We start from the raw sequence: 25,180 nt of genomic DNA, 5'->3' as shown, positions 1-25,180 counted from the left end.
ATGACTTAGACCATTGCATAGAGTTTAATGTCTTCCTGTGTTATAATTAACCTAAACGTTAAGCATAATAAAAACCTGTAATTTGATTTTTTCAGCTTTGTGAATGATCTTCTTCATATCGCTCTTAATGATGTATTGACCTTTCTGCTACTGTGGCCATGCAAAGGATGTAGGTTTATGTTTACGGTATTATTATAAATGTATTATCATGTAAATGCACTGAAATATAAATGGTTACTGACGCCACTTTAAATTGATATTACAATAATAGATAAGGCAAAATATCAGCACCAACAATCCTGTACCTTACAAAAATGAAACAACACCTAAAGCAGCATTGATCATCATTTTTAATTTACGTATTCAGTCAAAGTCATCCACAAATTAGAACTAAATTCTGCAGCACGGTGCATCTCTGAGCCTCTTTAGCTCCTTGTATTGAGAAGTTGAGTCTCACCACATTTGCAGCAGCTGTTCTTCAGTAATTACACTTAGATAAACCCCCCCCCCCCTTTACAACAACAGACAAACACAGTTAGTGACTGACAGCTGAGAGCTGAACACCCTGGTGCTGGCAAAAATGGACCTGACTTGTATTAGAAGGTGTATTAGGCACAGGTGTTGGTAAAATGATCACTATTGGTCCATTCTTCTGATTTATCAATGTGACAGTCAGCCTGTGATTAAACTGAAGCCATAATTTTTTTTTATACGTCCTGGTGTAAAATAACAAAAGGACCATTTGCTTTACAACAACTGTCAGGACTGTTTTGGAGGTAACATCAAAATGTGCTTTTGTAGAGCTTTTCTGCCCCCTAGTGACTGAATCACAGTCCAACTGCCTTTTTCACCTTAGCTGTGTCTGGGATGCTTCAGTTTTGTGACACTAACCTGGTTATTTAACCTGCTGGGATTTATTGGTTATAACAAATTGGGTGCATATACTAGGCTGACACCAACACACAGTGTTAGCTGTATTCGACCTGTTGAATTTGAAAAGGATTTGGATCATTAGATTTGGGCGCAGCGGTAAAATAAAGGATTTAGGGATTTATTGGATCAAGTCCAGACTGTTTTGTTCCAGCACGATGTAACTATGGTCACAGCGAGTCTTCTGAGATATTTGTGGTTTAGCTGAGATGAAATTTATCTTTGGGTTATACAAACGAGAAACATGCATATGGCCCATTCTTCAGCTATTATTGTCGGTATGACTGGCCGCCACATGGAGCCAGGCAGCGGGTCTGAAGAGAAGGAGCGACGAGGACGCCTGGTCCCTCAGCGCCGCTCACCAACAAAAGCGAGCCGAGACAGCTGCTCTCTCCACAGTCTGCACACCATTAAAGACCTGGAGCAGGGGTCTGGGGGTGGCGAGGTGCCAAACCCCCCCCACTTCAAAGGTCTGAGTCTCTTCCTTCGTTTTAGGGCACTACGCTTTTAGTGGCGTGTTTCAATCCGGAAACACTGCGCGTAAAAACATCAGTGCATCTACCTGGAAGGTGGCACAGATACCAGGAAGGTCCTTTTTTCCAACACACACAACTTCCCTGTTGTTTTTCTCTATTTGCATCATAAAACCGTGCACAAAACGTGTGTAGTAACGAGGGCAGAGGGTTGAGGGACATACACATTATCCTCAAATGACTAAACCGACACACAGGAATATAGACAATCCCATAATAATCTGTATGCATCGCCAGATTCCACACAATCCAAATGCTGTTTACACCATGACTCGAACTGATCCAGTTTTAATACAGTCACACATTTAAATAGGATCTTATCAGCAGAGCAGCTAACGTGAGAATGCAGTTGCACACAAATCAGAAGTCACTACACAACGAGGAGAACAAACGAGGTACAGGCCAACACCTGTCGCTTTCTTTGGAGAAGGGCCCTTAATTCCCCAGGCTGATTCAGTCTGGGCCGAGAGGCCGCCAGCAGCAGCTGCCAACTGAAGGAATCGCGTTACATCCGCCAAACAGTGCGGTAAATCTGCAGAGGCTCGGACACAATGGCAGGCAGAAGGGACGATGGGTAGGGCGCAAAACAGACAGGCTCTTATGTGGAGATGCTCTGAGCGTAACAAGGAGATGAAACACAAATAAACACAAAACCACGTCTGATTTTTAAAATGACACAGCAGAAGACATGTTCTTCTCGCTGTCACGTGTTTAATGTTCAGGCATCACTCTGTTTTTGCGTGACCCTACGTCGTGTAGCGCTGAATGAAACGACACACAGTTGATTGGGACCAGCAGAGAGGAAAAATCAGAGCGGTCGGTCACCCAACCCAACAAACTGTCTGATTAAAGCCCTGAGGCTCCTCAGGGCGCAGACCGGGGCTGGCCGGAGACAAAGGGAGTGGGCGCTCATTGGCTCTGGCCGTGTGCGCTCTGTTGTCCCCCAGCGAGAGCAGCTCAGCCCCTATTCACATGTTAATAAGCCCCTATAAATACTAACAACAGCCACTCGGAGCCAGCAGCACGTCTCACTTGGCTTACACAATAAACACAGGGCGCCTCTCCTACCCTGAGAGTTTATCGATTTTTTTCCTTCCTGCAACCGGGTCCCCGTTTGCCAGCTGCCCTTCCCGAGCAGGAAAAAGCAGCAGCGGGATAAGCCACACAAGCTGCGATCCAACCAACATGGCCCCCTCGGCTCGGCCCAGCAGCACCGGACCTGGGATGGAGGACGACGAGTCCTACTTTGGGATTCAGAAGGCGGACAGAAAGGTAGATGCGGGTGGAGGATCAGGCACTCTCCGGACAGCCTCGGCAATGACGCACTTGTCACGCCGGTTTCACATCAGTCTGCACTGCGTTTTGCATCGCAGCGAGTTTTGTGCCAAGAGTTTTTTTACACCGCACAACGAGGAACGAACAGACACGGTTTGGTCTTTATGGTTCTCTTACTAAAGTGTGATTTCTGTGTCCCCGCAGTCTAGGAAGCCTCTGGTGGAAAAGAAGAGACGAGCTCGCATCAATGAGAGTTTGCAGGAGCTGCGGACTTTGCTGGCAGATACAGAAGTGAGTACGGAGCGCACGTCCCCTCTCGGGATTAGGTAGATGTTGTTTGTAACGGGGCTTTGCTGGTTGTTTCCACAGTTACATTCCAAGATGGAAAATGCAGAGGTGCTGGAGATGACGGTGAAAAAGGTGGAGGACATCCTGAAGAACCGAGCCCAAGGTGTGCACAGCTCTGTTCAAGACCCAGTCCAGAATTTGCGACCTTTTATGATGATATGGGAACCAAATAAGAATCTGTAATCAAGAACTGGAATATTTCAGCATTGGTGAAGTGCAGATATCTTGGAAATAAGTGTGAGAAACATTTATTAGCTATATGGAGCTAATGAGCCAACATGTCTCAGGTGATGCCATGATACTGACACCTGTGTGTGCTGCACTGGGAACAGGTTGGCTTGTTTGAAGTGAGGAATAATGAATATTAGATAAATCAGAGATGCATGATTGAAGGTCAGTAAAGGAAAGGTAGAGAAAGACACTGGAAAGTAGCAGCAAAAACGCTGCTGCTGCATTTAACACCTGACCTGAGTAGATCAAGTGCTTTAGTCATGATTCTCTCTCCTCCCGCAGAAACAGACACACTCAGTCGAGAAGCCAGTGAGAGGTTTGCAGCCGGCTACATCCAGTGCATGCACGAAGTCCACATGTTTGTGTCCACCTGTCCTGGAATAGATGCGACCGTGGCAGCCGAGCTCCTCAACCACCTGCTGGAGTCTATGCCCCTTAACGAGGACCACCTCCAGGACGTGCTGCTCGATCTAATCACAGACACTTCCGGGAGCAGTGGCGGCACTTGGCAAGGCGGCAGCGACGTGCTCTGCACGAGTCTGGCTTCACCGGGAGGAAGGAGTTTATCCAGCTACTCGTCCTCTGGCCTCTCCCCGGCCCCCTCTCCCACATCCAGTGAGGATCTGTGCTCCGACCTAGATGACACCGACAGTGAACACAACCAGAGCTCCACAGAGGGCACAGAGAACAGGGAAGCCTTGAGCATGCCCACCATGACCTATCCGCGGTCTATGTGGAGACCCTGGTAGTGGACTGAATGGGATATATGGAATCAGGGTTTCTGGGTGTCCCTTTAAGATCTGGCACTGGCCCTCCTACTCAATACATGAAGGAAAATTGTACTTTGCATTTACCTCTGCAGATAACTGGACACTTGCATGGATGTTCACTAATCAAATCTGTTCCATAAGAGGCACAGTTGTGGTTCTGACAGGAGTCACAGATCACTTTGCATGTGAGGAGGGGCCATGACTGTTGCCTTTTCCTTTCACCTGCGATGAAATGCTGCAGGTTTATGTCCTTCCTTTCTGGACAATTCAGGACATGATGGTGACTCAGAAATAAGCAGCACAAGTTGAGAGATCATCATTTCATTGACCAATTTTGGATTTCCCTTAAAAAATATGCATCAGGGTGTTATAGGGTGCAGTTTTCCTTCCTTTCATCAGAGGTTCCATGTTCTCAGGGGGTCCTTCAGGGTGAGGCCTCCTGAAAGTACTGCTCCTCTCTTTTGACCCTTCCTGTCAACACACTTATAGCTGAATAGGCAGAACACAGACAGTTGGGATGCTCACACTTGTTTTGTCCATAAAGCTGTGTATATAGACTCACATGAGGAGAAAAGCTCTTTTAGAAGTTTGGCAGTGCCTCTGATTGATATAAATATTTCTATTGGATTTCAAACAGGCCTGTAGTTTATCGGACCAGTAGGTTATTTCCCAAATGTTGTAATGATGTTTAGAAATGTTTTGCTTGTCTAATGTTTGAATTTGCTAAATAAATGTAACTGAAGTGCTGTTTGTGTGACGTGAAGTAAAAAAAGAAATGTTAAATCCTTGTGATTGCTGCTCTCTGATTGGACATCAGCTCAGACGCTATTAGGACTGATCACCTGATTGATTTGCAGCCACATTAACATAAGGTCTGACTTTGAATAACACGTGTGGTTAAAACTTCATATGCTCAAAAATGGGAATTATTTCATCTCAAAAGAAAATCGCCTTGTGTGAATTACTGCACATTAAGTTAAATAAAATTATGCTCGTATCCTCAAGGTATGTTCTCTCTTCTTTACGCATCCGACCTGCAGTCCCTTCACACCACGACGACGCGCGGTGCGTGTGCGCACAAGAAAGTGTCCTGACTCTCACCTCTGATACAATGGTCGTATTAACAAAGGCCTGTTAGATCCTGTCTGGACCCGGTCATCAACCTACAGCGACACACCGGTGTCCCACAGCAACACGATCCCTCCCTCCTGGTGGGGCAGGAAACCAGTCTGGAACAGACGCACTTTTCTGTTTCATGGCATATGCGGAACCAATAGGCTGCATCTAATATTTGGTAAAAAACTCACGTTGTTCATTGTTGTCACATGATCCTGAAGCAACAATTAACGAGACCGGGTGGAGGAGGTGGAGGAGGTGGGGAGCCTGGGTGTGAACGTCGGAGGAAACACATTGAAATGGGAGCGGACGAGACACAGTGATCAAAGCTGCGGGCGACCATTTGACAGAAGGCTCTGGCAGACAGAGTCTTCAAAGGGACCAGCCAGTACGCACGCACGCACACACACACACGCACGCGCGCGCGCGCGCACACACACACACACACACACACACACACACACAGACTCTGCTACTGGTCCTCATGACTTCAGACTGACGCCCAGACATCAGGGACGTGGCTGAAGCAAAGACAAATCATGGAAAATGCATTCAGAGCCTTCACTTAAACAAAAGTATATCCAGTTCACTTTAAATACACTCCACCTACATTCAGATGCCATAGTGCAAATATCAGTAACGTCCCATCCAAAGCAAAGAAAAAGCTTTAATAAACACATTAAAAAATGAGCTTCATAAACCCTGTTGTGTTATTCCAGCATGTTAATGTTGGCTGACGTCCCTCTAATCTAATGTTGATGCATAAAGTGCCATAAAATACAAATAAACAGGCTTTTAAAACTGCAGGCATCTTCATCTCTGAGTAAATGGAAAACAAACATGGTGTCCAGCACTGACTAGTATAATTTCTATGTCAGGCAAACAGGTTTTGATGGAAAAAGTGGTTGTAGTCAGAAAACTATACTCTTCCAACAGCATGAAGCAAAAGATGTGCGTTTATAAATCACTGGCCCGTCGCACAATTAATCCAAGTGGACAGAAGTTGGTGTTTGTCAGTCCACAGTTTGTTAAGGCCCCTTGAACGCAGCTTTGATTTCATCAGTTAAAACATCCAGAATGCAGCCACAACAGGATTTATGTCTATGGAAACGACTTAACGTGAGAAAACGTTACATGTTATCACATAAAAATGACCCAAAACCACTTAACCACATTTTGGTTTTGTAGAGAAGATGGAAAAAAATCAACTCACACAAGAAGGACGACTTCTGACCCTGTTAGCTGTAGGTGTGTGACTGTGCATATGGATTCTGAGGTTAAAGTTCAGTGAAACGCAACAGTTGGTGTGAGAAAGATTCAGCGGTGCAGGGGAACATATGGCGCTGAAACAGATCCCCGGGGAACCCTGCTGTCAGAGAACTACCAGAGGGAAGCAGAAGCATGAATATATGTTCTGCACGCAAAACCCTGAACTTATGTTCTCATGAGAAAACATTTAGATCTACAATGAAGAATGAATTATTTCCTCTGCTACAACAGTCTGTTGTGACTCAGGTGGAGCTTTGTCAGGGCTGAGAAAAACCAAAAACACTGAGAGGAGTCACGTCTGCGTGAACCTGGTGGCCTGGAGTTTGAAAGACACATTTACCAAGAAGTGAGGGTCTGTCCAAAGAGAACTGTTGGTTGCATCATGTGACAAACTTCATAAAGGGTATTTATTTAAATGTTTTACTGTGCTCAGATGGGAGTGACCTGCAGAAGATTAAGATCTAAAAAGACTAATCAGGCTTAAAGTTGCTTGGTACATGTGTCTTACTGGTCACTTCTTTTCTCTTACACTGACTCTTAAGACTAATTTCTTACTATCATTTAGCCAATTGTTGTAATAATTAAGCAGGAAAACAAACACTTGTGTCCACATACACTTTTTAGGATGAAGCCAAGTCGACTGGTGTCACCACAAACGCATCACACCGGCTCTATTTCTGTACTTTTATTACAACATCGGTTCCATGTCTCAAGAAACACATCTTGTCTGCAAAAAAGCACAGAACTGTGCAGGTTTAATATACTCTGACAGTGGCAATGAAACAGATTTACATGGTCATACACAACATCATGTGTCAGTGTTGCGTGTGTGTGTGTGTGTATTTACAGCCGGTGTGTAACGCATCTGAAATGGATTCCATCTTTTAGAGGGGTCAAAAAGTCTTAAAAGACAAGTGCAGCACTATGTTATTCTTGCTCTCAGCATTCACAGCTATTTATTTCCACATTGCAGTTTTCAAATGAATGATTGAACGATATTCTTGCATTTTATTTCAGTCATTGTAGTTTATGCACATGAGAAGCGGAGAAACAAAACAGAGATAGGCTGCAGTTGTCAAAGGTGGTGGTGTCATCTCAGTGCATTTATTTATCGAGACAAAAGTAGTCCACAAACCTCCGACAGCCCATGGCGCACAGTCTCTGTCGAGTCCCGTCACCGATCAATAAATCTGATCACTCTGTCCGTTGAGTTTTGCCCACAGGCATAGACACAAACACTGTGTTCTGCTTTCAGTAACATGGCCTGGGATTTCTTAAGGTTCTGCCACGATGACATACACAAACTCGGACCGTTGTCAAATAAATAAAATCCAGACACAGAAGAGAAAAAACAGAACAATAAAAAAAAAGTGCTGACAAGGAGTTAAAAAAAAAGAAAAGCCAGTGAGACGCTCTTGGTCCAGTCTGTGTCACATTCACAACAACAGTTTCTCATTAGCACCAGAGTTGTTCCCAGTTCTACAACATGGAATCAAGGTGTGTCACAGTTCTCTTAACACTTCATGCAAGATTACAGATTATGGATGTATAGTATACAGCATATCACCATTTCCTGTGGTTTCTACAGACCTAATAATGCACCATGGTCCCCTTATATCATACAACTAATACTGTTTTCCCACCACACTGCAAATGTCTGTGCTGATACTGACCTCACTAGCATTGCTCAGCTTTCACAGTACTGCTGCATACACACCTACAGAGACTAATGGTTCTCCCTCTGATGGAACCAGAAATATGCCAATACTGAAATAAATCATTTTTAGTGTGGACGAACAGGTCAAGACATGCTACTTCCTATTTTGTTTTTTCAATCCAGAAGAGGACATGTGAGAAAACGAGTGATGAAATATTCCAGGGAAGGATGCAAGTAATTTTGTGTGATGTATAAATATCTAAAATAGCAGATTTGTTCTAAAAATATAATTTTGTAGTAAGGTGGCACCATATCAACAGCTTAAGGATATTACTACATTTCTGCAATATTCTGTCATTTACATGCATATAACTTTCTTTTAAAAAGAAAGAAGAAGAAAGCAAAATGTACCTTTTAAAGATACAAACTGGAGGCAAAACAGAAATTGTAATCCAAAGGATTTTGTTAGTCTGAATAAATAAGATTATTATTTTGTCTTCAACTCAATTTGTAGCCCCCAGGTTTCTATAACATCAGTTATCTGACGCTCATCGTTTTTTAAATAATAAAAATTAGCAGCTTCTGAATCTGCAACAACTACTTCTTCATAGCACCCGTACGATTATAAGGTCTCCAGAGGCCCACAACATTTGGAGGTGATTACCTTTGAAGTCTAAATATATATATATATAAAGGCTTTATTTTAACTGAATGGATTTGGCTTTGGTTTAAAAAACTAGTGTAGAAAATGTGTTTGGTAGAAAATAAATAAAGATACAATGAACAGCTTACGCTGTGTGGCAGATTGTCATTTGTGAGCAGCATCACAACCAGGTGCTAGCACTGCTGTGTGTCCACATACTGCTAATACTCAGGTCTGACAAAAGTACAGCAGTAGGATTAAAACTCACCTGTGATACAAAGGTGGGAATCTCTGCCCTTTTACCTGCTTAACATCACCCAGTGAGCACCACAACTAGTCTACAAAGACCCTGATGGGAAAACAAAGGGGATCATGGGGTTTGTGGGCCTCAGATAAGGACCGTGTGACACGAGAAGAAAACACAAACATAATTTCTGGCAGCACAGTATTTTAACAGCAGTGCTGGGCTGTTTGTTAGTAATATATTGTTTAACTATAATTATTTATTGTCTTAAGACGAGAAACAATTAAATTAAAAAAAATATCACAGAGGCCAAAGACTACCAACCTCACAGGCTGGTCCCAGATGACTGTGTGTGTGATTTTATGTGAACTGGCATGAAGACCATGCATACTAAGGTCCCCATAAAGCACTACTGCCCCCCAGTGGGTGCATGAAGAATTGCACATTAGAAGTCTTATACCCAACACAGAACAGATGAGCAGCACATCCTCATAGCTGTCACAATGGCAAACAGAGTTCTGCTTGTTGTGAGTATATGAGGATGGTCAGGCACACAACTGTCTCACACCCACAATATGTGTGTGTGTGTGTGTGTGGGTCCATAGCATGTCCTCCCTTTGGCAGTGTGCACGTTCAGGTGTTCTGCTGAGGTTGCTGCTCCTCTGATTGGCTCTGGGCATTCTGGCTCTCTTGGGCAAGATCCTCCTCCAGCTCACCCATGTCCATGTCTGGCAGGTCCTCCTCGATGGAGGCCGGCACCGCATCCTCACAGTACACACACTCCTGAACACAGAGACACACATACATTGATAATAACTATGTCTGCCACAGTGGATAGTAAAAGCAGAGTTTGTCCTTGGTTTAACCAAATCTGAAGGTTACGTACTAACAATTAGTTCACTGCAGTTTGAGGGAAAAGGCCTCTTTTTTTAATATATCTGAAGAGGACACCATTTACTCAGAGACAATAGTGTGTGTGTGTGTGTGTGTGTGTGTGTGTTCATCCCTCACCTTCACATTGATGGCAGCAGGTAGACCTCCCCTCCTCATCCAGGGGTGTTCCTCCACTAGCTCTCGTCGCTGATCTGAAGTGAAGTGAGGCTGACTCTTCTGCATCTGCCTGAGCCTCTCCTTGTCTTCTCGCAGAACCTTCTGAATGTCCCTGTTTGTGAGGAAAAACACAAACTACTGTTTAGTCTAAAAACATAGGAGCAAACAGACGCACTTGACAATTTGAAATTCTTCAGCTGGCTTGGGGTGGAAAATGCCTTTGCTTAGAAATCTGTCATGGTCTTACCTGGATGGCATCTGATACGTCATCATGACCTTGTCGTCAGCATTGGCCATCAGCAGCCACAGGGGCTCTTGAAGAACATATTTAATGAAATGCTCTCCCTCCCCTTGAGTTGAGACTTTGGCCTGCGACTGGCCGCCTTCAGAGCCTCCTTCGCCCCTTGTCTTGGCTTTGGCCTTGGGGTCGTGTTCCAGGGAGTCAACGCTGCCAAAGTATTTGCTGGTGTTGCTGCTCCCTATACACAGTTTTAGACGGGCAGAGAAACAGCCAAAAGAGATGTTAAAACATGCATTTTTATAGGAGACACTGACCAACCAGAAACAAGTAATATCATGAAGTAGAAGTGAAGTTTAGTCAGTGGGTAGAAATGCTCTTATCAAGCTACGATGTTCCTCCACTGACCCGTTCTGCTGCCTGAAGCTCCACTAGCTGAGGTACCACAGCCATTGCAGCCTGATCCCGATCCTGAGCCCGACCCAGAGCCAGATCCTGACCCCATAGAGCCAGAGGTAGCTGATCCGGTCCCAGAGTGGGAGTCCTCCTGCTCCTGAAGGAGGATGTCCAGCAGGTCACAGGATGAGGAATTACCATCACTGTGAGCCCCATCTGCTGGAGACTCCACCTGAAAGACGAGGGGGAAAACCATCAGAGATGAAGGCACACATTACACAGACACTGGCTTTAGGTGAGAGGCTCAAGCTGTTACAACAGAGTTCTGATGTTAAATCAGATATGCTCTGTCTATCACACGGTTAACTGTGTCTCTCACCTGTTGGTGGTTTTCAGGTTTGCCTGTGCCTCCGGTCTTCTCCCCTGCTCCTCCTGTTGTCACTGCTGTACTGCTGCCCTGTCCTCCAGCAGAGGGCGCTGTGCTGTCCTGACGTTCCACAGAACGCTGCCCCTCCTCCATGCTCAGCAGATTGAGCTGCAGTGGCGAACTGCAGCGTGACTCAAACAGCGGTGGTGACGTTGCCGGCTCCCGTGCCCCGGAGGCCGGAGTGGAGGAGCGTGATGCTCCCCCTTCTCGGGGCTCCATGGCTGGGGCTTTGGGGGCCTCTGTGGCTAGGCTGTAGGGAAAGGGTTGAGGTGGGTAAGGGGCTTGGGCCACAAACTGAGTCTGCACTGGGAAAGAAGGCTGGGCAGCAAACAGCTGCTGCGTAGCGAAGGCAGTCTGAGCGGCCTGGAAAGGCTGCTGGGTCGTATAGGGGGTCTGAGCAGCTTGAAATGGCTGCTGGGGGGTAAAAGGAGTCTGTACAGGGAACGGCTGTTGGCTGGTGAACGGGGGCTGCGTTGGCATGGTGTAGGTCGACTGCGGTGGCTGAAAGGGCTGCTGGGTTGTGTATGCAGGTTGAGTTTGGGCCTGTTCAGGGAAAAATGTTGGTCTCGGAGCAGTGGCCAGCTGCCCCATCTGACCTAACTGTCCTATTTGGGGGAAGAGGTAATTTGGTAGCACCAGAGCTACCACAGGTGTAACAATGGGAGCGGGAAATGGAGTTGCAGTGGGTGGGGCTTGGGTGCTCTGACCCTCTCCAAAGCCGGTGGAGAGGGAAGGGTCAGGTCGGGGGGCCTGGGCTGTGGTGGCAGGTGCTGGAGGATAGAGCGGGTACGCAGGCACCATGGTAGGGTACGAGACGTTAAAGGCCGACTGTGAGGCTTCTGATGGGGACCACGAGGTCTGGTTGAGACCCTGGAGCGGGGGGCGGGGTTTGCGGTTAGATACGGCGCTATCTGATGAATCAGGATGCTTCATTCGCGGCTTCTTGGACTTCCTGTTGCGGTTGCCCTTCTTGGCAGTAGCCTCAGGTCTTGCGGTGCCCTGTTTGGAAGCACCTCGTGGTCCGGGTGACTCTGAGATGACACACGGAGAAGTCAGATGGTTGTTTTTTCAGAGTTAACAGAACTCTGAAAATTAGTGTTTAAGGTTAGTGAAAAGTTTAGCTGTGTAACTAACATAATATGAAATAAAAGTTATTTTCGAGGGCATTTTGAAACTCAAAACTGTCTGATCTGATCAAAGTGATGACAATACTAAGAAAACCTTCTGTACCTTCAGCATTGGTTGGACCTCTCTGCTTGTGTAGATATGTGGAACAGTCCTTCTGGAAGCTCCTGGCATTGCGGAGCTCCCGGCAGCGGTTGAGAAAGGCCTGTTCTTCTTTCTGGGTGTGAGCTGCCAGGACCTGTTTGGTCAGTCCCAGTCTCTTGTAGGCCTCCTTCTCTTGGCTGGGTGGAGACACTACACTGACAGGTAGAGCTGGGGGAGCTGGGCTCTCTGCCACATCTTCGATTATCTCTGTACAACAGATCCGAGCCATATGGATCAATCGAACAGATGAAACACACACACAGCTAATATGGTTCCAGACATGCTTCCACATGTGTGTTCCTTTTTAGAAAGGACAGTAGACAGAAACTCACCAGACTCTGGCTGAGGCTTCTTGTCTCCCACATGGACGATGGTGCTGCTGTAGCTGCACTGGGAGGTGATGGACACCACGCTCTCAGCCTTACTGGGCAAAGTAAGTGGCGCCAGGGGGGCTCCCACCACAGCAGCTGCCCCAGATGGAGGCTTCTTAGGTGCTTTCATGTTTGACAGTCCAGTCTGGGCATCCAGCATCAAAGGATCTGGATGGATAGAGAGATATTCCTCTTTTAGCTCAAAGCCAGAGATGAATATAGTCTAATTCCTATCACCTCTTCATGTGAAGCAAAAAAAAGATGTTTCTTCTTCTATGTTAGCATAATGTGTGATTATTAAGAGACGGGATCAAATGTCCTAGATGATATTTTTCAACATGTGCATACAGTTGCATGTTGTGTACATGCCTGTGTTTGCATCCTGAGGCATTTGCATGCCGTCCTCTGAGCCCTTCTTGTCATCGTCCGAGTTGGATGAAGTGGTGTTCGAGGAGAACTGGTACTTCCTCTTCACTGTGATGGGGATATTACAACTCTCTAGATACCTGCGGAACAGAGAGCGGTCAAACCAGAAGCATCTTTTAACTGTCATTATTTATGATACACATATGGACACACCCATACCTGATGACGCTGTCGAGACAGCTGATCTGCTGGTAGGAGCAGACAGTCTGGTCTTTGCAGGTGAAGTCCTCCATGGTGGCTGCAGTACTGTCTCTGCCCTGCAGAGGGGGTGCAGAGTCTTTCACACGGACTGCTGGACTCTTCTGAGTTACGGCTTAAAAGGGAGTGATGAGAAAATGTCAGAAACACATGAATTCAGGCAAGTAGACACAAACATAGAACCTTTCATGGGTTTAAAGTTTTGATCATATTTTGGTGCATAACGTCTTAGACTATTTGAATTTGTGCTTGAGGAAAACGCATGAAAAAATTGCATTTTATACAAATGCAATCTGCCACTTCAGTGGTTAGAGCTCACATGCTCACCACGCTTTTCTGCACTAACAGATGTGTGAGGTAACATGAAACTAAACTCACCATCAGTGATCTTCTTCTGCTCTGGCCTGGATGCTGTTGGGGAGGGTGAAGGGGAAGGAGAGCGCAGACAGTCCTGGTTCTTCAGCATGTGGACCCCCTTACAAATCTCCTGGAACGTCCTGGCAGGCTTGGCCTTGCCCGTCTCCTCTGCCGTGTTACCCGTGGTCATGTTCCCGTTGCTCTCGCTGGATGAGCCGATGCTCACCAGTTGCTCATGTGAGCCATTGCTGCCATGGCTTCCATAACCGCTGGATCCCATGTTGTGGACCGGCTGACAAGAGAAAGGTTGTTACAGCAACTGACAAAATGTGCACATATGAAAGCATCTGCTGTGTGTTTGTGTGTATATACCTGAAGTAGCAGCCTGTGAATCTGTTCACTAATTTCCTGGATGTCTGAGTCCATGATCTTCCCTCCATGGAAAGCAGGTGCCGCAAAAACATCTTCATTCACAGGACCCCTGAAACACACGCACCAAGTATTTATTCAAGCGCCAGATATTCCAACATACCACTACTGTGAAAAAAGAGCATGAACTGCAACGTCACTTTGGTTGTACTTACATGCGGACTTTGTGCCTGCCAATGACGAACGAGACCTTGCGGCTCCAGGGGTTAACGAAGCTGGACCAGCTGGTGTCGATGGTGATGTACTCACCGTTTCTTGCACAGAAACGTATGGAGGAGTGGTCAAAGGGCTGGCCAGCGTACTGCAGGACTGTTGTCAGCAGAAAGTAGTGTGTGAGAGAGAGACAGAGAGAGGAGCAACACAAACTAACATCTCAGCTGTCAAGAATAGTTTGTGGTTACAAAACTCACGGCAAAAAATGTTTTTGCATAAACTCTCTGATCAGTAAAGAGAATCACATAAATGACATCGGTTCTTACTCTTGCGATGGACAGCCAGCATTAAGGGGCGGTCACTTGGGTGCAGATTGAGTAGTACAGGGGTCCCAATCAGGTCTTGAGGGAGGTAGCCTAGCAGAGGAACAGCCCTGATGGAGAAACAACAACAGCGACTTTTTCTAACTGAACAGCGCAGGTTCACACATATGACACCGATACCTCAGTATGTGCTCTGAGCGGCTCAGTCCACTCACCTCTCATCCACGTCTTGGAACACACAGTTAGGTGTGTGTGTGGTGGTGAAGATACGTTTGTCGGGAGGGATTCTGGGCGCTGTGGAGAGAGGAAATGAAGAAATAAACAGCCAGTTAATAAATAAACAAAACAAAAAAAAACATCCTTGGTGCTTTTCATTAACTTAAAATGTCTGGTATTAGTTATATTACCATGCTACTCATCAGAAGAGTGCAATCAGAATAAAAATGTGCCACATAAACACTTGAGCTCTAAAATGTGTGTGTTCGTAGTCCCAGGTCTCACCTTCGTATCCAGAGTGCACCCTCTCTGCCAGCAGGAGGCAGCAGAACTGTTCCTCAGCCAGCTCAGCATCCTGCACTTTCATCAGGTAAGGAGTCATTCGGAAAGGATAGTACTGAAGATCTCCCTCACGCTCCTTACCACCACTACAGCACACATGGGATACACACACGCAGTTATAATACAGTCTGACAGCTTTCAAAGTAAAATTCAGGACCTTCACATCAATTAACATTTTGTTTTTGTCACAGATATAAAGTATAAGCTGAACAGAAACGTCCCATTATATACTGGACTAAAACGTTAATGCTCAGCTCCTGAGACATTTAGTCTACAATTGTTAAAATTGTTTTATTATCATGATTCTGTAATTAAGACTAATGAGCTCCAGTTCTTATTTCAATCTCGTCATACATTAAAAAAATGTCCAAGTCAATAAAAAAGGTCAAATCCGCAGACAAACCAATCTATCCAAGTGACACATTACAGAGACATATAGTTTTGTTATATTTAAAATATCCAAGCAAAATATTTTAATTTGTAACACCCTGTTCAGCCACTAGATGGAGATAAAGTTGAAAGCTAAGAGCTACTGACTTCCTCCCATTCATGCTCTCCTGCTCATCAACCTGTGCTGAGTCAGTGAAGCTGCTGGCACTCACCTGATGCGGCAGAAGAAGGATTTCTCCTGCATGCACTCCGTGGGAGACGACTCTGAATAAGAAACAGGAAGAAGGTGGGATGAATATAATAATCGCCAAATGCATTATATAGTTTAATTCCAGATGATATTAGACCCACTGGTCATAGGACATGAGAAATTTGTCTCTTCCATAAAAGAAAAAGTCTGATTTAAGAGGGAAAACTGATGGATTACATCACATCTGACACAACCACATGCCCCTCAAAAAGTCTATTAAAACATCACCATTAATAATAACTAATAGCAACAAAATTTGCACTGGTTTGCATTAGATTTATACAGAGATTCAGAGCTTCTGACTGTGATTATATCTTCAACAAATATGCAGCAGGTGTTTGTGAGAAAATGTGCGACTGAGCAAATATCTGCTATGTGGTGAGCTTGTGTGGGTCAAATGAAAGAAGCACGTGTTTGTATACGTGATGTCGGTATCATGCTACTTGTGAGTGGCAGCTTGTGCTCCGTGTGTCCTTTTCTCCATAATGTCCAGTACCATGGTGACTTATTTCAATGAAACATTTTCTTAAACCTGTAATTGAATTTTATTTTTTGCAAAGATAAGTGGTACCTGCTCCGGTGCACATGCTCCATGAGGGCAGGCGGTACGGCGTGGTGAAGCTGTAGAACACGCTGACGTCCTGTGGAGTTAGAAACTCCACAAACTTAGCATTATTGAACACTTCACGTTTGCAGTTCAAGATGGACGCCGCCTGGTCCGAGATGTAAACGATCTTCCCCGTGATGAGTGAAACGGCCACAGCAAATATATCCTACAGGTAATAAGACGAAGTAGTTTCAAAAATATTGATTGGTTAAGTGTGTTTTTGTTTAAATATGTCAAAAACACTGAAGATAAATCATCTATAACTGAACAATAAGATATTTGGCATTTGTGTGTTTACTTGCTGATGTATTACTGTGAGGTACTTACAGTGTTTTTGAGGGTGTATTCAGAGGTGATGCTGTTGATTTCCTCAATGGTGTAGGATGATACATCAAACCCTGGTGGCTGACTGTCATTAATCATCAGCATCTGGTAGTATTCTTCATTGGCTGCACAACAAAATGAACATGGATCAGTCGGAATCAAGGAATATGATTCAGAATTTATGCCCCAGATTGGCCCAAATTCCACAAGTGTTCAAATAATTATCTAAGAAGAATTATCTAACTGGCAGGACAAGAGTCACCAACTTTGCTGATGTACCTTAACAGTGATGTGAAAACATGAACATGTGCATGAATGAAGGGACAGAGAAGAAAGACTTACCTTTCACCTGCTTGACACATCGCAGAGCATATTTCAGCGTGTTGACGGTGCTGGACTTGCCCTTGCTCCTCTTTTCCGATGGCAAGTGCATCTTCAGCTCTTTGAGGGTCTTGAAGAGCTCCTTCTGTGTCTTAGCTTTGGCTGACTGTTCGCTGCTGCAGGGCGTGCATGAGATAGATACATGTGCATCAAAATCACAGGGAGGGAAGCTTGGACTGGTGAACAGGAGGGGGGACTGGCTATCAATACCTAACAGGGATGGGGGCTAAAGGGCACTAAAAATCACTGCATCTCATTTTTGCATCTCTCACTTTCAGAACTTTCACCTGCTACATGTGAGTAAAAACTCCCACTGCCAACATATTCTACATCTATGGATTTATTTACTAACCTGCAGCCGCTGGTTGAGGGGTTGTCCTGCTCGGAGCTCACCAGGCTGAAGGCGTTGGAGCTGCTCGGTGGTGAGGGGCTGTGAGAGTTTGAGCTGTAACCAACAGAAACATGTTAGTCATGAAGGACCACAATAGGGTTTTATCATAGAACAGCTAGAGTGAAAAAATAAAGGGCAAGACTAAACATAGTGAGTCAAGGACTAACCCAGGATGGCCCAGACATACTATTTCTATGTGCTTCACTTACAGTATAAATCTATACAGACATGGACAGTAGCCAACAATGAGCAAACATTTCCTTCTGAGATCTGATATCTAAATACAACAAGGACAAGAAGTCAGGACAGTATTTACACTGCTAAATGTGAGCAGCCCATTTTATCTCCACATGCCTTTAGAAGATAATTCCTCTAAAAGAATAAGAATAAAAACACAAAATCCCCTTTTGGGATAATGAGACCATATTTAAACCTTAAAAAGATGACAGAAAATAAAACAGGAAATCATGAAAGGCAAATTAGGAAATGGAAAAATCAACAAGATGATTTGACAAAGCTATTTGTTCTTGGGTAAATCATTTCTTGCAGGAGTATTTTTTTTTTTTGCACAGAAACAGATACAGTACTATTAATGAGGTTGCATGGCGAGAACTGGTCTTCTGCTTTTTATTTATATTTGAAATCCTTCACAAAACAGAACTTGGCTGTTTTAGCGCCTGCATGTTGTCTCTTAAAATAAGCTCTTAGACAAACATTCATGCAAGAACATCCAACTTCTAAATACATCACCCTGGACAGGCACCAAACGCACATGGCCTGAAACGTTTGGCCTCAATGTTTACGTGCTGAGTCAAACTGAGCCGTTTCTACTGGCAGCGATTCACTTGTCATGCAAGTTTTTTTTGCCTGTGCATTTACTGATATTACGCGACACCCTCCCAAACAATGTCAAAGTCAAAGGCCAGTGAGAAACTGCACAATGTACAAACCGCAAGGACTGTGATTGGTCAACACGGGCCGCTCGAACGTCTGAGTGTACCACGTTCCCACGGCAACCGGAGATTGTTGACAGCGACAACAACACGAAACCAAGTTCAGGAAGCCCCAGAAATCTTATCCTTTTCTGTAGCGTCTGATCTACCCTCAAAGTGAATAAGAATATAACCACGATTATCTCTATTAGCTGATTTTTTTTTTTTCACAGACATTTTTAAAACCCATTCAACTGACTGCAAACTCAGCCATATTAGATTTTACAGTAAACAAGCTGAATCTTACATAGTGAAGACATTTAAGAAGAGTTCAGTAATTATACTGACATTTGTGAGGATAAACAAGCCTCAGTAATTTAATGTCCATTAACAAGGTGTGATATAGGTGTTAGTTTTATAAAACATGGTACAGGCCAGTGCAACACAATAAAGCAGCTCAAAGCGCCTGTGGTCATCAAACTGAAGGCAGTGGCCCTCATCTAACCTCCATGATTAAAAGTGCTTGACATATTTCTCATGTTCTTCAAGTGTGTTAAAGTCCTGGACTTGTCTTGTCAGCACATTCCCATCATTTATCAAGTTACACACCGGCTCTAAACTCTGGCTCACCGCTGGAATGTCTGTGCAGCATTTTGTGCATAAAGTACCAAAAACATGGACTTTACAGTGACATTAGATGGGAAACTGTTTTAATTCTAATTCTATTAAAGGCCGAATACGTGCAGGTTTTGTAGTTTCTTCCTGAGCATTAACGTGCAGTGTCTGCACATCATTTGTGCACATTTCTCCGAGCAGAATAAACATATGTGCCTCAGTTGATATGATGTGTAAAAAAATAAAGCAAATGTTTTGCTTTAACATCTGATATACGATGATCCTAAGTTTGGTTTAAGCTAATTCTCCACCAATGTACATGAATATGGGTTGAAGGACAAGCAATAACTGTGATCAAATGTAATACTATGATATGTTGTTTACTATATTCAGGAACAGTGTGAAAATGTGCATTTAATAACTGATACTGGAAAAAGGATGGTGCTACAGTAATGTAGGACGATGCAGGACCACCCAAAATGATTTAAGAATAAGGATAATCCATCACCATTATATATTATTAAACCTACAATAGGCGTATTTACAAATCAATAGAATCTCTTCAATGTAGAAATGTATTGCATTAATACTCATTTTTGTTAGCGTGTCGCATTGGATTGCACCGCAAAAGGTTCCAGTATTGTAAATGGAGAAAGAAAACATTAGCGCTTTGTTATGTAACCGCTGACATTCAGTTGGTGCTGTTTTCTTCAGAGAAGAGATAAAATTGATAGTCAAACACATGTGGGGGGTGGGGAGGGCCCTTATTCAAAGCCTGGCATCTCTAAATTGCACAGGATTAATTAACAAGGAGTGGGCTGCAAATTACACAATTTCAAGAGTAATGCAGATTTCTTATCAAAACTGGTTAAGGGTGTTTTTGCGTATTTAATCCCACACACCTTATAACACCTACACTAATAATAAGACAACTAATCCACTGAAGTGTTGAGACTGAATCATGTCATTTTTTTCCTGACGTTATTTCTGTTTTCTTCTGAAGGCAAAAACTATTCTATGCCAAACGTCATTGTCTTCTTATGGTCTTTAAGTAGGAACAACAAACCCAGTGACTCACACTGGAGAAAAAGGTCCTTCTGTTATATTTAATGAACCTCACTTCCGTGACCTAGATGGTCTGCCCCCCATGACGCTGGGTAAAAACTTCATTTTCCATGATTCAGAGCATTTGATGTGCACTCACCTCTTGTTGCTCCCCGAAGACTCCAAGAGAGCAGAGTCCTTGCCATTGCCATTTGAGCTGCCCACAGATTCATTGCCATGAGACTCATTGCCATGCGACTCGTTACCATGGGATTCTGTCCCACTCCCACTCGAGCCGCTGCCACCCATCTCTACGTCCTCGTGTAAGGGTCGCGGCCGCTTTCTGTCGTCGTGGGGGGAGCCCAGGTGGTCGTGGCTGCTGTCGCTTCCCTCTGAGGCCAATCCCAACTCTGGCTCCAGCTCGACCCCATCCCTCCCACTACAACCCTCGCTATAACTGCTGGCCATGTGGTGAAGTTGGCTAATGGAGCCGCAGGGAGAGCCCCCCTCTTCCTCCACCTGGAAGCTGACTGGCCGTTTACGCCCGTCCAGGGTTGAGTACAGGTAATGCTTTGGATCACTATCCTCAGACATGGGATGGGCCAAAGGGCAAAAGATGGGAGATCAAGTTACCTTCCACATGGCAATGCTATGAAGTGCGTGGCACAGGGATGCAAATGGAGGTGATGCCTCAGGAGGGAGGAAAGTAGCCTGATGGAGAAACACAAAACACAGGTGAAATTACTTAAGACAAATGATTTACAACACAGTACACCTCCACAGAGAGGAGCAAAGAAATGCTGGTCTAAAATTAAATGCTACCAGTGGGATAGGGGAAAAAAACATCCATCAAAAATACAATGGCCATGACTTTGATCTGATCAGCCAGTGCTGCCTTAGATCTTTATGGATTTAAAAGTCAATGATAAAGAAAAGGGCACAGCAGCACAGCTATAGTGGTGTTGTGTGTGTGTGCGCGCGCGCACACACACACACACACACACACAACCAAGGCTGCTGCCATCCATCTTTCAAAAGGTCTGCACAGTAAATAGGCCGTTGTTTGCCCTTTCCAGGTGGATTTAAGCCCCAGACCACTGTGATCTGGTTCAATTTTTCAAAAGAGCTTTTTCAAATGAAAGGCGATTGTGTAGAGATGAAAACGGTGCCCTAAAGATGCAACACAAACAGTAACCTTCACCTCACTCAAACTATTATAACTAATGTGGTTGCTGGAGCATTCGAGGTGTCTCCTCTCATCACCCCGTGGCTGTTGGGTACTGTTGCTCCACAGATTAACTAATAAACAGCCAGCAGGACATACTGGCAACCAGTCTCCAAGGATGAAAAAAACAGTCCTGGCTCCCAAATAACAGTATTATCAATAAGCCAAGGATACGGATCCCACACAATCGGATGTGCTGAGGCATTGTCCATGTTCACTTAAGCCTAAATCAAATAAAATAAACATAGACTTATGTAACACAGCACAGGGTCCCTGAATGGAGAAGCAATATATAAGAAGATGTTAATAGTTACTAAAAGACCATCTTTTGTTTTATCACTACATTATATTATCCAGTAATTAAATTAGTCACTTTAAGCCAATCTCCATTAACAATATAAGCAGAATGAGCACTCTCACTGAAAATACAGGTTAGATCTTGTGGCAAAACACCATTTGACCATTCAAACATATTCAGTGTGTTTAAAATAGTTGTAGAACACCCGTTTCTAAAGATCCCTGTGGCCTCCTCCTCCTCCTCCTACAGAGAACAACAGTAGTCCAGGCTAAATATGTCTGTTAAAGCCCTAATAGGAAATGCTGGCAACAGGTACCGAAGCCAAATCCAAAATATTTCAGGGTTTTCCTGCTCTCCACGATCAGGTTGCAGCTATTTATGTAAGTGTGCACATTCAGTGACATGACTGCTCGCCTCTGTCTTTACATAAGCAGTTTTGCATAACTTGTCAAAGTTTGTGTAGGGAAGGATTGTCAATGCTTTAAAGAATAAAATAGCAGACTTTCCGACACCCACACACTCGCTGCCGCAGATGGAAATGACCCACTCTGAAGTTTAACTGAAGCGGTAGCCGAGCGCTCACAGGGGCTTTTCTATTGGCTGCAGCAAGTGACCAACCAGGACAGAGCAAGAAGTCAGAATGATGTCAGTGGGAAGTTAAGAGTTAGGAGGAGGCTCTAATCATGTCAGCGAAAACACAGGGTGCTATTATTATCTTTACAAAGAAGAAAAGAAAACAGTATGTTTAAGTTCATGACACAATACCATGTCACACAGAATTTTAAAACTGTTTACTATAACCCAAGGATTCATTATCATTATCGCTTTACTGGAAACTGTGTTAACTGTATGAAGCAGAGAATTTAGGCCTTGAACACCCAAGCAAACAATAACTTCTAGAAAATATTTTAAAATCAGGTCAACACAATGAAATCGCCGCCAAACACAATATTTATCACGGTCTGTGGCACACACAGATTTGTCCTGATATTCTAAGTGTGTGCAAACAACCATATTATTGACCTGCCTGTTAATAATAGCATAAAACAAATACAAATCCACTATCAGCTGAACTAGACTTTGGAGCATTTAATGTATTCCTGATTGCATAATGAATGCACAAGCTTATCAAAGACCGTTTTCTCAGTAATCATTACTTACCAGCCCAGCAGACAGGATTTTACAAGTATCCAATTACAGGCTTTTCCCCAGATCTCCAAAAATTCTCTGAGATCAGTGCACATGAAGATGCAACTCTCCAAAGTGAGCACAAGAATGACATAATGAAACTGAATTCCCAGCTCAGACCTGTTTCAGCTAGAGCGCTGATACACCCAACACACTAGCACAGATCTCAGGCATTATACAACGCTGCTCCAGTCACATGGATTTGGCCATAGTGCGCTGCAAAGCACTGGTAGCCTTGTTTCATAAAACCACATGCTTTGTCCTGTATCCAGCTACTCTGAAGCACATTCTTTAATAAAACATGACAGAAATTACGTGAGCACGCTTAGAGATAGGATACAAAAGGCTGAGGATAATCATTTAAACAAGCCAGAGAGCAAAGTACCTGCAGATGACTGCAAATGAAATGTACATGTGTGACTAGACTATAATTTATGAATGATTAGTTTTTTTATGTTCAGTCATATTAAAGTTATTACACTTCTTATTCCTTAGATGTGTACAAACAGTACTAATATATATATATATATATATATAAACAATATTATGATGTGATACAATATACCATCAATATATTATGTGTCCAAAAGTGAATCTCTCTTGTCTACTCTCTATGCCAGGTGTGATCACATTTACCTGCACAAAGTTAAGGGTCAAAATCAGTGAAAGATGTGTGTCCAGGATCATATTGAGAATAACAGCAGGTACAGTAATGTGATTATCACATTGACCTGAAGTTTTCTCTCTCTGACTGTGACCAACAGGCCTCTAAAGAGGAGGCTAGAAATAAACCTACTTACTTGATAAATATAACCCGTCTTTTAAAATAACATTAACCCAATTACATCTGATACAAATCGACCTGATATGGTGACATCAAGCCATTTTCTCAGGTGATGCCTGAGAACATAAGGCACATTGCTGTCAATGCTCGGAGAATCTGAGTCCTAGTCAGTTTTCATTCTCTATAGCTAACATCTAATCTGCCAAATCACGGGTTAGATTGCGCTTTATACCTCAAACATAGACGACACCGCATTAAATGACAGATTCATTCAAGAAAACGTCCTAAAATGCTTTAATAAATGACACAAACGTCCCTTCCCCCATCTAACTCCCATTGACCTGCTATTCAAGATGCACACACACGTTGACCTGCAATCCACTGCACGGTACACTGACACAGTTATGTAAAAGTGACGGTATCGTTAAAAAACCCCAACAAAACGGCAACCGCTTGGCCGCAGAGGAGCCCGTCCACAAAACCCTACGTCTTTCTGTCCCTACGAGTGAAAATAAACTTCGAACCGGCATTTTATTCGTTATAAAACTACAAGTAGAGCAATCCCAACCTCTGCGCATGCGCACATCGGGTACAGTTATGCAACTTATTTTTTCTTTTTAAACGCCCGGTTTTTCATTGTTGGTACAACTAGAAGGTAGAAACGTGGGGAACACCGACCTGTGCAGCCGAAAAAAAGCTCTTCTCCGGTCGTCTCCGGTCGGAAACCAAAGAAAAGCTGACGGGAAAATAAAACATCCACAGTCCTCAATGAGACGCCGCTCCGGCGGGTTGACACACAAGCTCGCGGACCCTCCCAGGCTCCGGCCCGCCGGCCAATCAGCGTGCTCGGCGCGCGACCTCAATTCAAACTCCGCCCTTAGAGAGCCCCAATTGGCTGGAAACTACGGGTTTCCAAGGAGACCATGACGGAATTGCAATAACACTCGCTCATTGGTCCAGAGCGCTGTCTGTCGCTTTATATAAACAAGGCACACAGTGCACGTGGAATCCCATGTTGTGGGGTAGTTACGACGATGGCGGCTCCTCGACGACGTATCGAGTGTTGAAATTACATAAACGCTCAACTTTGAGGAAGAAACGAGAAGGAAACGAAGAAAAACGCTAAATATCAAACGAAAACACCTTTAATTTGCTTTGACTCTGATGATCAGTGGCGCTAAATTGTAGGATGCAGAAAATAAACGAACACAACACATATATCAGCTAAATTACGTTTTACAGCCTTAAAAACACGTCGACGTGACTTTGTCTTTAGGAATAACTTTATTCAGGAGTGTGTGTGAAGAAGCTGGAGCCTGGAGTGTTTGACAGTATCTAAACATGTTCCCCAAAGCTGCGTCACGTCTGTTACACGAAGACCAGGCCGCTTGTCATTCAGAAAACATGGACAGATGGATGAATAATTCAATATTAAAAATAAATTCATGCATGGATGAAATGTCTGCCAACAATACGGATATTTGTTAGGCAATAAAGTATGCAAGTGTAGATTTGTACAGAATCATATAATTTCATATAA

At 44.0% G+C, this 25,180-nt stretch overlaps 2 protein-coding genes across 4 annotated transcripts; one reads left to right on the top strand and one right to left on the bottom strand.

Moving 5' to 3' along the window:
• Positions 1–2,435: 2,435 nt before the first annotated feature.
• Positions 2,436–4,723, top strand: her13 (hairy-related 13). The gene is given in 4 exon segments (XM_026296303.1): positions 2,436–2,735; positions 2,943–3,029; positions 3,108–3,189; positions 3,600–4,723. Coding segments are annotated over 4 exon segments (936 nt in total). The 3' UTR covers positions 4,067–4,723.
• Positions 4,724–7,142: 2,419 nt separating this feature from the next.
• LOC113137742 (period circadian protein homolog 2-like) lies at positions 7,143–24,456 on the bottom strand. Of its 3 annotated transcripts, none has more exons than XM_026319575.1 (22): positions 24,319–24,456; positions 20,306–20,856; positions 17,516–17,608; positions 17,125–17,279; positions 16,786–16,907; positions 16,423–16,624; positions 15,814–15,865; positions 15,155–15,297; positions 14,869–14,947; positions 14,657–14,763; positions 14,333–14,486; positions 14,121–14,229; positions 13,770–14,040; positions 13,353–13,506; positions 13,137–13,273; positions 12,729–12,935; positions 12,358–12,603; positions 11,080–12,158; positions 10,713–10,932; positions 10,314–10,545; positions 10,028–10,178; positions 7,143–9,799 (listed from the first exon to the last, which is right to left on the bottom strand). In XM_026319575.1, the coding sequence occupies exons 2-22, from the start codon at positions 20,737–20,739 to the stop codon at positions 9,650–9,652; spliced, it is 4,497 nt and encodes a 1,498-aa protein (XP_026175360.1). In that variant the 5' UTR covers positions 20,740–20,856; positions 24,319–24,456; the 3' UTR covers positions 7,143–9,649. The 3 variants fall into 3 exon arrangements, with proteins under 3 accessions (XP_026175360.1, XP_026175370.1, XP_026175367.1); XM_026319585.1 differs by having other exon boundaries at positions 13,353–13,503; XM_026319582.1 differs by lacking the exon at positions 24,319–24,456 and adding an exon at positions 22,830–22,962.
• Between the last annotated feature and the right edge of the window lie 724 nt (positions 24,457–25,180).

This window comes from Mastacembelus armatus, chromosome 13 (genome assembly GCF_900324485.2).
Source record: "Mastacembelus armatus chromosome 13, fMasArm1.2, whole genome shotgun sequence".
NCBI lineage: Eukaryota > Metazoa > Chordata > Actinopteri > Synbranchiformes > Mastacembelidae > Mastacembelus > Mastacembelus armatus.
Note: the sequence above shows the minus strand (reverse complement) of the source record. Positions and strands in the feature narration are given on the sequence as shown.

Bases quoted from the DNA above. Each gene is read 5' to 3' on its own strand.
- LOC113137742 (XM_026319575.1), bottom strand. From the start codon at position 20,739: ATGTCTGAGGATAGTGATCCAAAGCATTACCTGTACTCAACCCTGGAC. The intron at 14,948-15,154 runs GTGAGACCTGGG...CTCTCTCCACAG, and splicing joins GGTGCACTCTGGATACGAAG to CGCCCAGAATCCCTCCCGAC. The intron at 12,159-12,357 runs GTACAGAAGGTT...GTGTCATCTCAG, and splicing joins AGGTCCAACCAATGCTGAAG to AGTCACCCGGACCACGAGGT.